At 34.0% G+C, this 15,620-nt stretch overlaps 1 protein-coding gene across 4 annotated transcripts in view; it reads left to right on the top strand.

The window, feature by feature from the left end:
* Positions 1-417: 417 nt before the first annotated feature.
* Positions 418-15,620, top strand: part of LOC144560520 (putative laccase-9) — a 54,831-nt gene continuing 39,628 nt past the window's right edge. The window contains exon 1 of one of the 4 annotated variants that reach the window (XM_078309743.1): positions 418-564. In XM_078309743.1, coding sequence (XP_078165869.1) covers positions 457-564 — 108 coding nt within the window. In that variant the 5' untranslated portion in view covers positions 418-456. Of the gene's footprint in view, positions 565-15,225; positions 15,504-15,620 lie in introns of those variants that run through there. The other 3 variants (XM_078309742.1, XM_078309739.1, XM_078309738.1) reach the window with 3 other exon arrangements.

Below are 15,620 nucleotides of genomic sequence, written 5' to 3'. Positions count from 1 at the left end.
ACTCATTAAATAGGAAAACGACATTATTTCAATGGTGAGGTAGTACTATAGGTCATGTGACCTCTCGTAACCAATAAAACAAACATTAATTACTCACAAGTCATAACTCACAAGGATTGGTCTTATGAGCATTTTTTTTAATTAAATTTTCTAAGTATGATGTATGTGCAGACGATAGGTTGCTTTATTGACACACTTTACACTAATCATTATTATCCATATTTGCAAGTAAAAGGGTATATACACTGCATGTTTTCTGAAAGCTCACTAAACCAAATTAATTATAACTACTACCCTAACATTTTCCTCGGAGGAAGGAAACAACCCAACAAAATATTGAGCAATATTTTTTTGAGTGAAAGTTGGAATTCAAATCACTCAAATATTGGGTGAATTTTGAATTTAAATATTGAGGAATATTGCTTTTGGTTTATTTTTAATTTTCAATTAAGCATCATGTTTTTGAGTAAGCTTTTCTCATTATGGCCAATAGCCATCGGTCTAATGCTATGTTGTTTGTTCTCCATCACATGTGGGGCCAAGATTCATCACCGTACCTTTATTGTAAGTGATTTCTCTGCTACCACAATTCACAACGTCTGGTATAATTGTTATTTTAATTTTTTAAATTGATGAGTTATAGTTTGAATATTCAAGAAATAAAATAAAATCTTCAAAAGAATTTAATATACACTGTTGGACAATTGGAAACCGTACAGCAATTCGGAGCGAATTGGGAAGAGCCAGTTACTTGTGGAGAATTCTTTCCGAATTCTATTTGACCTTTATTCCATAAGGGGCCATGCTTTTTAAATTATCCGGAATTTTAAAGTTAAAAATTAATAGCATCTCACAAGTTTGTGTTTATTAACTTTTATTCATTTAAGCATGCATGATAGGTCCGGACAGTAATTTTTCTTTCTCATATTTGAGCATGATTTAATTATCTGATAATTATTTGTCTCGTATTTGTATTCTAATCCGTATTTATTCATTCAAGACGGATTTGATTTAAATTTTACCATTTGTTTACTATCCGTATTCTTATTTGTATCTGCTCATTGATAGGTGGATACGAATTGGTATTAACATTATCCACTCCGATTTTGCTCTGTTTTCACTCCAAAATCAAGACACTATATTTGCATAAAAGGAAGGAGTGAGGTTATAATATTTTAATTGCAAAGTGCGGATCGGTCCATACTATTGATCTATATCCTCATTTGTGAAGTCTAAATAATTCAACCAAATCGCTAAATATAATTTTCATATGAAAATTTACTTGGAAATTAAATTTTATATTTTTTAGGTTGGTTGAAAATCGATATTTTTGGGTGGTTCAAAACCTTTAGATCAGGTGACATTTTACCTATTTAGAAAATAGTAAATAAATTCTAAAATAAATAAAACTTGATCTCAAGTATATTTTTATATGAGATTATTTTGAGTTGTTCGGATTAATTGTTTGAACTTTATATATAATTAATTCATAGCATGCCGTTTCATGCTTTGTAAAGTACCGTAGCCTCACTCGTGTCATCTTATCATGAATGGTGCATTATTCGATGTTGTTTGCTGCCTCTAAAAAAGACTGACATGTTGCTTGTTTTTTCTTCGGCCATTTTTATTAATATCTCTAAAAAAATCAAAATTTTACAAATGTTCCTGTCTACTATTTTTTTTAAAACTGCCCTGACCGCCTGAACTTCGAGCGGCCCAAAAACGCTATGAGGCGCCAGATCCACAGGCGGCCCATATATAGCATGAAGCGCCCCACAGTGAACCGCCCCAGGGACAGGCGCCCCACACAAAGATTGAACCGCCCCAGGGACGGGCGCCCCACTACCCATCTTTATACCCGTGAGCACCCTTCCTTCCCCCTCTCTGCCTTCTACCAAACCCGAATTAAACCAAAAAATAAGAAGAAAAAGCCCTACCTCCGCCCTAGATCTGCCGGCCGTCCCCTCTCTGCCTCGCACGATGCTCGTGACTACCTCGCGCCTTGATTCGCTTCTCTCTCGATCAACAAGTGAGTTTTCTTTTTTTTTATTTGATTAGGGTTTAGGGTTTGGGTTAAATGTGATTAAATTGGATGTTTAGTGTTAAATGTGAGTAATGTGCTTCGGTTTGATTCGATTGGATGTTAGGGTTAAATGTGAGTAATGTGATTCGATTTGATTCGATTGGATGTTTAGGGTTAAATGTGAGTAATTAGTTGAATTGATTGAATTGGTTGAATTGGTTGAATTGGTCGAATTTCATGAATTATGAGAATTGCGGGTTATTTATAAATGCTATTAAATTGCGGGAATTGTGGGAATTGCGGGATTAAATTTTGAAAATGGTAGACATGCAATGACATGATTGAATTAGATGGATGAATTGCTTGATTGCTTGAATTGGATGCTCGAATTGCTCAAATTGGTTGAATTGGTCGAATTTAGGATTATGATTTTATAAAAAAATTGCTTGAATGTGATATGGTTAAATTTAGGGTTTATGGATGTGAATTGTTAATTGATTTAAATATTTAGGGTTTGTAGTTAAATTTAGAATTTATGGTTGTGAATTGTGAATTTAGGGTTTGGGTTTATGATTTGAACATATGCATATTTATTTTTTGAAAATTATTTTTGGCCGAAAACATATATATATATATCAATAGAAATTAATTTGAGGTAAAACTAATTATTTTGAAGTATATCAATATTTGTTTAAAAATGACATATATATTGTTTAAACATGTATATCAGTTAATTTTTTTGATTTTAAACCTAAGAGTTAGAGTTTATGCTTTAAAAATATGCATTTTTTTTGTTAAAAAATTAATTTTGTTTTTTCAAAATAATTTTTATTTTAAAAAGTAAAAATTTAACAATGATTTTTATATTAATTATATAATTAATAGAGTGAGTCTATGATACTATGCATATCACGGGTTGGTCCGTGCTACGGCTCAATATTCGAGTTTTCAAAATCATAATGGTCGATCCGAACCATTCATTGGGTTCTCCATATTAATATGTGTTTGGAGACCAAATGGTATATTTTTGTAATTTTTTTACGATTTTTTTTAGATATTTAGAAAATCACCTGATCTGAAAATTGTGGACCATCCGAAAACAGTGATTTTCAATAAATAAATAAAAATGGTAAAAAAATTTGAAAAAATGTAAAAATTGGTCTCGAAACACATGTTAATATGGAGAACAATATGAACAGTTCGGATCGAGAATTAGAATTTTGAAAACTCGAATATTGAGCCGTAGCACGAGCCAAATCGTAATATGCATAGTATCATAGACTCACTTTAATTAAATAATTATATATTATCAATATATTAAATTCTTATTAAAAAAATATTATATAAATTGTATGTTTTGACTAATAATTATTGGTTAATTATAATTATTCGATTAGTATTTTATTATTAGTAATAGTTATTAATATATAATTATTTAATAAATATGTTATGATTGGATTTTCTTAAGTTGTGATTGATTAAAATATATATGTTTTTTGGTAAATGTAGTATGCCTAGAGTTAGATGGTGGGGAGTACGAGCTGAGCCTGCAGCGGGTGCAGATGGTGTGGATCTGACTGGAGAGGGCCCGTCGTCTCAGGCCGATTTTCCAGATGGTGTGCATGATCCTGACACATTTAGTCCTCTTCTATGGACCCATCATGTTAAGCACCGCGTCTCATTGGCATCTGTTGAGGTACGTGATTTTTATACTTAAAAAATGACACGATTTGAGTCTGAGAAATTGATAATAAATACAAGATGATGTCATGCTTACGGTGAGGCACCGCAGGTCTGAGATTACGTTCGTTCCCCATAAAGAAATGCAGCGATACATCTTGAACCTCGGGTTGTATCAGCTTGCCACCATGCCGCAGAGTAAGATCTATGTGTCTCTGATGCATGGCCTAGCGGAGAGATGGCGACCTGATGACCTGAGACTCATATATTTTTGCCCACCTTCATTAAGTAGAGATTTGCCTTTGGCATGTACTGCAGGAAATAAAATAATGTAAGTAAACAATTGTAATAAAAAAATTGTGTCCTGAAAATACAGTAATATATGTCAGCAATTGAAATACATGTATCTTTGCAAAACTGCTAGTCATCTCTACCACCCTTCTCGGCTTTTTCTTTCTGCAATTTTGTCTAAATGTATCTACAACCCATTTGTCGCCCACGGTTGCCTTGGAAAGGTTCTCCGCAACGTGTTGCATGCACAACCTGTGCACACACTGTCGAGTACGTGTTGACCAACCGTAATCTTCACGATCAAAAACATATTTTATTCCTTTGTGCTGGTCTGATATCACACAGAAAAACTTCCCTTCCCCAATCACCCGTCTTCTTAAAAACTGCATAAAGAATCCTCAGTTCTCGTCGTCCTCTTTATGAACAATTGCAAACGCCAAAGGCAACAGCTGGTTCTCAGCATCATATGCACATGCTATGAGTAGCCTCCCCTCGTAACGGCCAGACATGAAGCATGCATCAATGCTGATAACGAGTTTGATGTATGACACAGCTTGGATACAAGCACCAAAAGCCCATGCTATGCCCTTGAATTGTTTAGCTCCCTCTATTAGTACTCTATCTTTATCAAAAAAAGGGCCATGCCATCGCTCATATACGGTGCCGACATTTGTACTTGCCATGGCTTGGAGCAATGGTGCCAGATAGCCATATGAATCCTTCCAACTACCGAATATCCTGCAGATGGCAAGTTCATGACCTCTCCACAGCCTGTTGTATTTTGGGATTACATATTTGTATTTGTGTCTGACGGTCATAGCCACCGCTTTGATGCTCATTGTTGGATCCAACTTAATGTCCTCCTTAATTGCATCAGCAATTAGTGATGCCGTCAGCTGCGCATGGTCTGTCCTTGTGGATGCCGACTTGCATGTATGAGGTGGTTCACACTTCTTAATTATTCATGCTTCCCCTAAACCCGCAGGGGTTGCAAAAAGGCAGAACTCGCAGCGCGGGTGAGTTTTACACAGCACAACTAACCTTGTTCGGTCCCTTTTATGTATTATACATTCCCAGTTGCCGTGAACATGAGTCTCATTGATTTTCTTTACAAGTTCATCTATGTTGGTATAAAGTTGCCCTGCGGCAAGTTCGTGATTGTATTCAACACAAGGACTGAAGAAACTAATGTCTGCCTCTTCGAAAGCTGTGGTGTCGTTGAATGTGGCGACTGGATGCTTACTTCCCCGACCTCTAATCGGGAATTTTTCTGCCCTGGATAAACCTGGTACATTTGCATCACCATCTGATAAGTCATCAGATTCCCAAACCCCTTGGTATTCATCACCCGTTTCCATTTCCCTTTCTGGTATGGCATCAATAGCATCAACATCAATATCAATATCATTTCGATTAACGGGTACCGGTCCTGACTCTGGCATAGTTGGAAATCTAGGGATTATGGGTGTTTGTCTGGGTGGTGGTGGCAACTCTTCAGTATTTTCTAGGGAGTTGTGGTACCCCTGATTGTCATAACCAGGGCTGTGGTACCTCTGGCTGTCATAAGGGGAGTGCTGGTAATATCCCTGGTTGTTATAAGGGGATTGCTGGTGGTACTCCTGGTGGTCATAAGAGGAGTGCTGGTGGTACCCTTGGTTGTCATAAGGGGAGTGCTGATGGTACCCCTGGTTGTCATAAGGGGAGTGCTGATGGTACCCCTGGTTGTCATAAGGAGGGTGCTGGTGGTACCCCTGATTGTCGTAACCCGAATTGTCATAACCTGAAGGTCCAGCCCCAGCCGAACTTGAAGGTCCAGCCCTCGTCCAGGGAACCCTCTTCGAATATATGACCATTACCGGGACCCCACAAGCCACAAATTGAGTATACACAACTCTCCACAAATTGGCATATGTTATTGGAAACCTAACAAAGTAAGGTCTACCCCTCACGTGAGTTGTCAATCCGTGTAGCTAATTCTATTTCATACTTGTTGGGGTTTACAGCTGTCTTTTCATATATTAGCTGCTTCAGTTCCTGAAATGTGGTATTTTCATTAATCTCGAAGTCAAATGCGGCTTCTTTCGTGTAATGCACGCCATCTTCACCCCTTTCTAGCTTGCCGCTGACATACAGTGCAACTAACATCTCTTCTTTAACAAACTACATTTAAAAAAAAAATTATAAGTATTACATGACATAATAACGGGTACAGTAATAAATGACTAATTGGAAAATAATTAAAAAAAATTAAAAAAAAATACAATTTCGCTACAGTAGGTGTACAGTAATTGATACAATTACTGTAAATTGCTACAGTAAACGTACGGTACGCTACAGTACGTGCAACAGTAAATTGCTACAGAAAATGTACAGTACGCTACAGTACGTGCAACAGTCACAGTAAATTTGCAACAGTAATGACTAATTATTATAATTAAAAAAGTAATGACTAATTATTATAATTAAAAAATACCTATTCACTCAGCTCCTCGCCTCGAGAGAAGTTCTCAAATCGGGAATTGACAGAGGCAGAAAACAAATGGTTTAAATCAGATCACATATGGGGCGCCTGGGGGGGTGGCGCCTCACAGGCCTAATGGGGTGCCCCAGGGGCTGGCGCCTCACTAGAGGTATGGGCCGCCTGTGGATCTGGCGCCTCATAGCGTTTTTGGGCCGCCCGAAGCTCAGGCGGTCATGGCAGTTTTAAAAAAAAATAGTAGACAGAGGCATTTGTAAAATTTTGATTTTTTTTAGGGATATTAATAAAAATGGCCGTTTTTTCTTTATCCCTTTTCTTTTTCTGTATATATTTTGTCGTTGCCACAGTGCCCCCAAACAATAGATTTACCAGCTCTCTCAGATAAAAATTTCAGGCTTTTCTATAAAAGCTTAATTATTTTATTCTCATAAAAGTTGAGAAAAATTATAGATTATATTTTTCTTAACTATTATGGTAACAAAGTTATTTTATTCTTGTAGTTCACACGTACAAATTAATGTACAATACTTCTTTCTTATTTGATAAATGTACAATACAATTCAAACATACAAAAAAAAATTACAAACCCAATTGATAGTTATATAATTATAAATAACTATGTATGGAACCAATTCGAGGATTAATCGCAGTGCCACCATAATCGTCTTTCTCATTTTCCTCAAATTCACTCACCTCTACCTTAATACTACATTTCAATTCGAATTCAGAATAGCTACGTCTCTGACTATCACAGGTTAACACGAGTCAGACGTGTTTCTGGCAAAAGTTCGATCATCTCCATCTGGTTAAGGCTTTGGTTTAAGTAACGTAAGTAAACAATAAAAAACACTCCAGCTCTTCCCAAAGGAAACAATGTTAACTTATATAGTGGGTAAAAATGGTCAAATCTTCTATGCTTTTCTGGCAAGTATGCATGCATCACAATGCCAACTAGTGATCGGTACCAGTTCAAACTATGAACTTGTAACTTGATGTTTTTTGGTTTTTCCCATAAACAGATTCAAGAAGCTACCTACACCGCTCGCAGAGGCAACAGATTATATCCGGGGCCCACTATCTCCGCTCGCAGAGGCAACATTGTCTATGTCAAGATCATTAACAGAGGGAACAAGAACATCACCATCCACTGGTACGTACTATACACAAATAGTACATATACATAAAGAATCAATTTTTTTGCACTATTAATTAAGGAGTTATTTTAACCCATGCAAGACTAACATGTATTCATCTCATTTCTATAGGCATGGCGTAAACCAGCCAAGGGACCCATGGTCAGATGGACCAGAATACATTACTCAGTGCCCTATACAGCCAAGAGCCAACTACACACAACGGATCCAATTTACGGAAGAAGGCACGCTTTGGTGGCATGCACATAGCGAATATGATCGTGCTACTGTTCACGGTGCTATTGTTATTTACCCAAATCTCGGAACCACCTTCCCCTTCCGCAAACCCCATAAAGAATTCACGTTGATTCTAGGAGAGTGGTGCAACACTTTTTCTGATATGTAACAAACTGCAGTGGAGAATGGCGGTGAATTCAATCTGTCTGATGCCAACACCATCAATTTTTTTTCTTTTTTTTATATCAAATTTATTGAATCTTTTATTGATTTAATTTAGAAAAATCAAAGGTGTTACAAAACTACAATGAGAACATGTTTATCAATATTTGATTAGATGGTTGATCTGGACTAATTAAGTAGCTTGGCAAAACTAATCAAAATAGTAGATAGTTATTGTTACAAATTGTTGTTTTGAGTGTTTTTCAGACACACTGATCCTCAACATATTTTGGTCTTGGAATTAAATTAGGAGTATGGTACATGCATTGTCAGTACTATGAACCACACGCAGTCTGGGGAATGGATGTTGTGTTTATAACAAAGAATGGCAATAGTAGAGAGGCAAAAATATTGCCTCCCCCTGCTGACAAGCCTCCTTGCTGATTTTACTCAAGCACTGCATTATTTATTTTTATTTTTTTCAAAGGTGAGTTTTCACAGGTTAATTTATTGTGTATTGGTAAATAAATTAAAATACTTTTAAAATTATGGTTGGATTTTAATTTGTTATGTATTTGTAAATTGATAAACAGATGAATAAAGATAATATATTAAAACGACAGCAGGGTATAAATTAAGCTTAAAACCTCCTTTAAATTTTACATCTTCCTGTTCCCCAATACAGCTTATACTCTCCTAATGTTTTCATATATTAGAAATTAAGTAGAGTTTATTGTCACTTGGGCTTCTTTTACTGGTACGTACTACCAGCTTGTGATAATTAATTTTAGTTGATTTACGTAATGGTGTATGAGCATAGAACAAAAAATCGGCTGATCCGGATCGGAATCGGATTGTACCAATCTGATTTCAAGTCGAGTTATATGTAGGGGTCTAAATGGATAGGATAATATTCAATTTCGTCCGAAACCGAATCCGGAAAAGTACTTAAATTATCCGATCCGTATCTGTATCTGTATCCGTATCCGAAAAATTATAACGGATACGGATACGTTAAGACTTTTAACTATCTGTATCCGACCGTTTATATTTTTAAACCACAACAAATGTGATATATGTTCTTAAATTGATTTATTAAATTGCATATTGTATGAATAATTTATTAAACATATAGATATATATTTTGATGAACAATATTTTAATAATATAGTAGATGTTTTGTATCTAACAAGTTAATTATGAAAAATATCCGTATCTGTCCGATATCTGATCCGTATCCGTATCCGAAAAATTATAACGGATACGGATACGGTAAGACCACTATCCGATCCGTATCCGACCTTTTACACCCCTAGTTATATGTCATGTGAATTTTTGTCCAATTTCAACCGAAACGATCCGATTTCAGTCAAATTTCAGATGAAATGGTCCTATTTCAGTCAAATTTCAGCTAAAACGGTTTGATTAGAGTCATATCATTGGCCGAAACGCACAAATACCAATCTCCAAAAAAATTCTCCTCTAGCATGACTCATACCAGGGACCTCTTGGTAAGCAACCAAGCCAACTACCACCACTCTATGCTATCTTTTGTTGATAAAATATATAATTACATGTAAATATAAGTGTTGACATGCTTGTATTATATTATATTAGTGGATTATTTGATTGTAATTATTTGTTTAAACAAAATTGGTTGACTAATTATTTTTTAATCATTTTTTTTCCTACTTTTTAGTATAAAACCAGCATTTGACAAAAAAGTCCGAGTTTCTGATCCAATTCGGTCGATTCCAAAAGATTCAACTAATTCCAATTTCACGGTTAAAAGACTGATTCCGATTTCGATTCCGAATTTTCCTTTTATTTGTATGAGTTCTATTGGTAAATTGGTTTTACGCCCAAATGTAATTCAAGTAATAGGCTTACCGGCTTAAATAAAGAATCACCTCCTAAAAGAGATATATGGGAGCCATGCACGTTGTGCACCAGTTATATATTTCGCATTATTTTTTTTCTATTATTCATGCTTTGCGTGAAATTAAAATAGTTTTGTCAATATTATCAATATTTTTATCTCATAAAGCTTTCAGAATTTTGAGCGTTCCACACAATTCTCAATCAACCAAATTTATATTAAACATGTTGAGTGTGCGCAACAAATGAAGTAATGAATTATTTGTTCTCACAAACCAACAAATTAGAAGACTGAATATTTCTTTTACACATGCTACATATTTTTAAAAAGTAAAATAAAATGATAATTTGATTAATTAAATTAGTTTTAATATAAAAGCGATTATATTGGGTCCCTACTTCGAATACACAGACTCAACGTTTGTGTGTGAGTTTTAAAATTTATAAGAATAAATATAATATTATGAATTAAAAAATAAACTTTAAAAAAATAAACATAAATATTTCCAATGGGTCACTAGTTCAAACCCTTTTAAGGAAGGAGCAAGCTGCGGTTTTGCTTTCATGGTATCTGGAAAAAGCTGCTTGATTATTGCAGGAAATGGTATGATTCCAAATCTACCTATCCCAAACAATACCTATTTACACCTTTTCAGGAAAGAACCAATTCGTGTGTGTTATAAAATAAACAAAAAGTGCCAGGTGAAATTACCTAATGAGAAATTTTTTGAGCAGAGAAAAGATTGTAGTAGCCCACAAATTTGAGAAATATGAAACCTAGCTAACTCAAGGTGTTTTTATTAGTTTATTGCTCCCCAAGAATTCATACTTCACACTGAACTAATACACGGATTAATTAATCCCTTGTTCTGGATTACCCTTTCATTTCAAATATATCTAAGACACATAAAACTATGCAATAACCTCGCTATCTACCAATCGGAGCACGATAATCTGAAGGATCATCTTTTTGTAATCATAGCACGTTTCTGTATTTTTTTTTTCTTGTCTAACTTTATTAAAGAGGGTTCTGTTGTAATATTTTATGTACTAGTATGACTACAATATGTATGCTTATGTATTGGTATGAACTGATGAGTGTAATCGGTTTTTGTCCTGATAATAAAAGTACCTAGTGTATTGCGAACGTACAGTGACGTGTTCCGACTTGTCGTGTTTAGGTGTGCTCGGAATAAAGTCGTGCTGTATGAAAACGTCAAAATTTCTAGATGTACCGTGTCGTGCCGAAGATGAACAACACACATTTAACAACACGGTTTGGTATGATGTGTTTTACCGTGCCAGTACTTAGACGTGTTGTGCCAATTTTTTTTTTTTTAAGATTTGTGTAATTTATTACTTAAAAATTGTGTAAATGTTCAAAAACAATTTTAAAAATATATCGAGAGTCAGAATAAATTATATTAGTTTTAGATTTTTTTTATAATCTTTTGTAGTATTTTTGTGTTTTGAAACAAGATAAAAATATGTCCAAAAGTTGAAAAATTAGACGTGTTGTACCGTATCCGTACCATGCCGTAACCATGCATGCCTTGAAGTGCTGTCCTTAACATGCTGATTTAAAAAAAAAAAAATCAGACACAATACGGTTAACAACACAGTTTAGGCACGCCTAACAAGATGTGTCGTGTTATGCCTTATTCTCAAGGGCGGAGATCTCTCGGTCCCGATCGACTATCCCCTTGAAATATTTTTTGCTCGCTCGGGAAGTTTCATTTGTAATTTGAGTTATATTTAAAGTTAAAATTAAAATAAATTTCATGAATTATAATTGTTAACTAGAATTATAAGTTAGAATATCATAAATTATAAATCAGAGTATTAAAAAACACAAGTCAAAGTATTATTTTTTATCAAATATCTAATTAGTTGATAGATTTAAATATAATTAGCTATTTAAACCCAATTAGTATTTTTTTTTGAAGGTTAGTTGGCAAAGTGCCAAACTAACAAATATATTATAAGAAAAGTTTAATTACAAGCCTTAATTATTTACATTGACCTTTTTAGGTCATCTACCCTGCCAAAGTGCCAAACCCAATTAGTATTGTGCCAGCTATGCCGTGTTTCTTCAATACACTACAAAGATCTAGAAATCTAAAGGTTGTCAACCTCAGGATATGTTGGGATGTACAGGTTATGTCAGGTTTGGTAGCAGATTTAATTATTTTCTTGTTGAGGGTGGTTGATTTAAGGTGAAATTTAACTCTTTGTACCGTTGAATCTCTATACATTTTAAGTCAAAATTAACAACCACTCTAAGGTATAGGTCGAGATGTCTACAGAATGTTAACCGCAGATATATATGAACAAATTATTGAAAAAAACGAACCAACAAACTATAATAGGTGACTTAACAGAGCTAACAGCGGGTGTATAAAAAATGCTGGGTCAAACCAGTGAGAGGAAAGAGGACGTTATAATCTTTTTTGGATTAATTTTCTATATGCCCTCAAAGACTTCATTAGTTTCTTATTTACCCTTACACTCTTTGTTATATTTAATATGTCACTCAACTCTTTTTATATTTTTCTATTTACCCACAAAGTTAACTACTCACATTTGAATGTTATTAAGATCTATTCCTTCCCATTATACCCTTGCTCTTATAAAGTTTTGTATACGTTTACCAACAACTTAAATAAACTTATTGTGTATGAATTAACTTGTAGAACCTTGATAATGCAAATCAGTTCACAAATGTTAGTAGCTTGAAGCCCGTAGTTGACAAATATTAGTAACTTGTTCAAATTCTTATTTGTGGGGCAATTTGAAGCCCGTAGGCCATTACAAATACTAAGCACCATTTTCATCATGAAATGAAAATCAGAAAAGTGACTCCCTCTATTTACCATAAACCATCTACCTATATGTACCAGAAAACAATCCCGGTGCAATCTAACTTCATCTGCGATTCAATCTTCGAATCACAACAATATCTGGTAATAGAATATTTAGATGCTGTCAGATCTCTGTTTCCTTCATCCTTTCATTGCCGCTCAAACGAAAAATATAACTGGGCTGCGGGTTTTATTAGGCTTTAGAAAGGGTCCGCTAAGAATACTTTAATGTTATCTAAGTAATAATTGTCAACCGAACGAGTAATATCAAGTTTATTTAAGTTTCTACAAATTTATTGATGCACAACAAGTTTAATCAAGCAAGGGTATAATGAGAAAAAATAGATCTTAATAACATTTTAATGTGAATAATTAATTCTATGGGTAAATAGAAAAATATACAAAGAGTTAAGGGACATATTAAATATAACAAAGAGCATAGGGGTAAATAAGAAACTCATGAAGTCTTTGAGGGCATATAGAAAATTAACCCAATTTTTTTTTCTAAGTATGATGCATTCGCAGACAAAAGTGACAAGTATTGGTCTTATGACCTTCCGTAACCAATAAAACAAACATTAATTACTCACATTATTTCAATGGTGAGTTATTATTATAAAATTATAAGTTAGAGTATTAGAAATTACAAGTTAGAGTATTATTATAAAGTATAAGTCAAAACATTGTTTTTTATAGAGTACTCAATTAGTTAATGGGTTTAAACTTGATTAGTTATTTAAATCTGATTTGATATTTTTTGCCTCCATGACTAAAATTCTGAATCCACCGGTACGCCGTGTTTTTTCAATACACTGCAATGATCAAGAAATATACAGGTTGTTATCCTGAGATATGTTGGGATGTACTGGTTATGTTAGGTTTGAGCAGATTTAATTATTTTCTTGTTTAGGGTGGTTTATTTATAGTTAGGGCTGCTAATGATTAAGGTTCGACTCAAATTCTGTTAGGCTCAACGAGAGAAGCAAAATAATTTGGCTCTAACTCGGCTCGCTTTTGAAAGAAAAAAGCTCGGCTCGGCTCGGTTCATGTAAACACTTTGCTTGACTCGGCTCGGCTCGCGAGCCGGCTCATATTTTTACTTATTTTACTAGGTTTATTTTCAGGCTGTTGTCTTTTGTTATTTTCCTAGATCAATCAAAACACACTTGCCTTTAAATTTCGTAACTGGATTCCATAAAGAATGACATTCACAAAAATTGCATTGATTCCACTCTATAACATATTAATTGTCAGTTAACTTATAAGAGCTGGTTTCTTCGAAATTTTAGTATCTATAATAGTATAAAATCTAGTAATCTTCCAAAGATTTTTTTTTTTGTCGATGTCACCAGCAAAGAGCTAATTTTTCCACCAATTTGATATTTTTTTGCCCCCTGATGAAAATCCTAAATCCGCCCCCACTTGTCCTTGGCCGTGCTTCCCAACATGCCGTGTTTTTTCAATACACTGCAAAGATCTAGAAATCTACAAGTTGTTAACCTCAGATATGTTGCGATGTACAGGTTATGTCAAGTTTGGTAGCAGATTTAATTATTTTCTTGTTTAGGGTCGTTAATTTAAGGTGAATTTTAACTCTTTTAATCAGTGAATCTCTATATATTTCAGGTAAAAATTTAACAACCACGCTAAGGTTCAGGATGTTAACGTCAGATATGAACAAAGTATTGGAAAAAAAGACGAACTAACAAACTGGAATAGGTGAATTAACAGAGCTAACGGCGGGTCACAACAGTGAGAGGAAAAAAAATGTAACGACACAAACAAAAAGGTGTGGGGCATCCTTGAAAAAAGAAAGAAAATATCAATTGAAGACACGCAACTTGTTATCAGTAAATTGGAAAACTACATTATTTTAATGGTGAGGTATTACTATAGGTCATGTGACCTCTCGTAAGTCGTAACCAAACAAATATTAATTACTTACAAGTCACAAGCAATGGTCCTATGAGCTGTTTTTCATTTGAATTTTCTAAGTATGATGCATGTGCATAGGGGTGTCAATGACACCCATTTAGCCATTTACCCTACCCGTATCGTATTCGATAAGACGGGTATGGATAAGATTTTTTTTTCGTTAACTTATATGGCATGGATATGGGTAAGTATTTCTTTTCGTTAGATAAACAGGTATTGGTACGGGTAAATGTTATTTCGTACCCGTTGGGTAATGGGTAATTATATAAAATAAAATATATCATAAGAAGTATATTATGTTAAATATTTTACTTTTTTTTATTTGAATGTTTTATTATTTAGTTAAGGAATAGAATTTGTTAAAAGTGATATTTGTGATTTTGATTTTTTTGCTTAATAAGAAACTATTATTTAGAATTAATTGCATACATATATTTTAATTTTATATTAGTAATTGTGATTACATATGTATGACATGACAAGTTATATAATTAATAGGCCATCACACTTGATAGTAATGTTTTTGGAATAATATTGGAAAGAAAAGGGTTCTGATGTTACGTTCTTCCTATAAAAGCCATCAATGCATGTTCTCTAAAACTCACTAAACCAAATTATTTATAACTATTGCTCTAACAGTCTCTTCGGAGGAAGTAAACAACCCAACAAAATATTGAGCAATATTGTTTTTGGTTTATTTTTAATTTTCAAGCACAATGGTTTTTTGTAAGCTTTTCTCGTTATGGCCAATAGCCGTTGGTCTAATGCTATGTTGTTTGTTATCCATCCCCTGTGGAGCCAAGATTCATCATCGTACTTTTGTTGTAAGTGATTTCTCAGCTATCACAATTCACAATGTCTTGTATAATTGTTATTTTATATTTTTTAAATTCTCGAGTTATAGTTTGAATATTCAAGAAATAATATAAAATTTTCAAAAT

The sequence above is a fragment of the Carex rostrata genome, chromosome 10, assembly GCF_964058835.1.
Source record: "Carex rostrata chromosome 10, lpCarRost1.2, whole genome shotgun sequence".
NCBI classification, from domain to species: domain Eukaryota; kingdom Viridiplantae; phylum Streptophyta; class Magnoliopsida; order Poales; family Cyperaceae; genus Carex; species Carex rostrata.
This window is presented reverse-complemented; position numbering and strand designations above follow the sequence as displayed.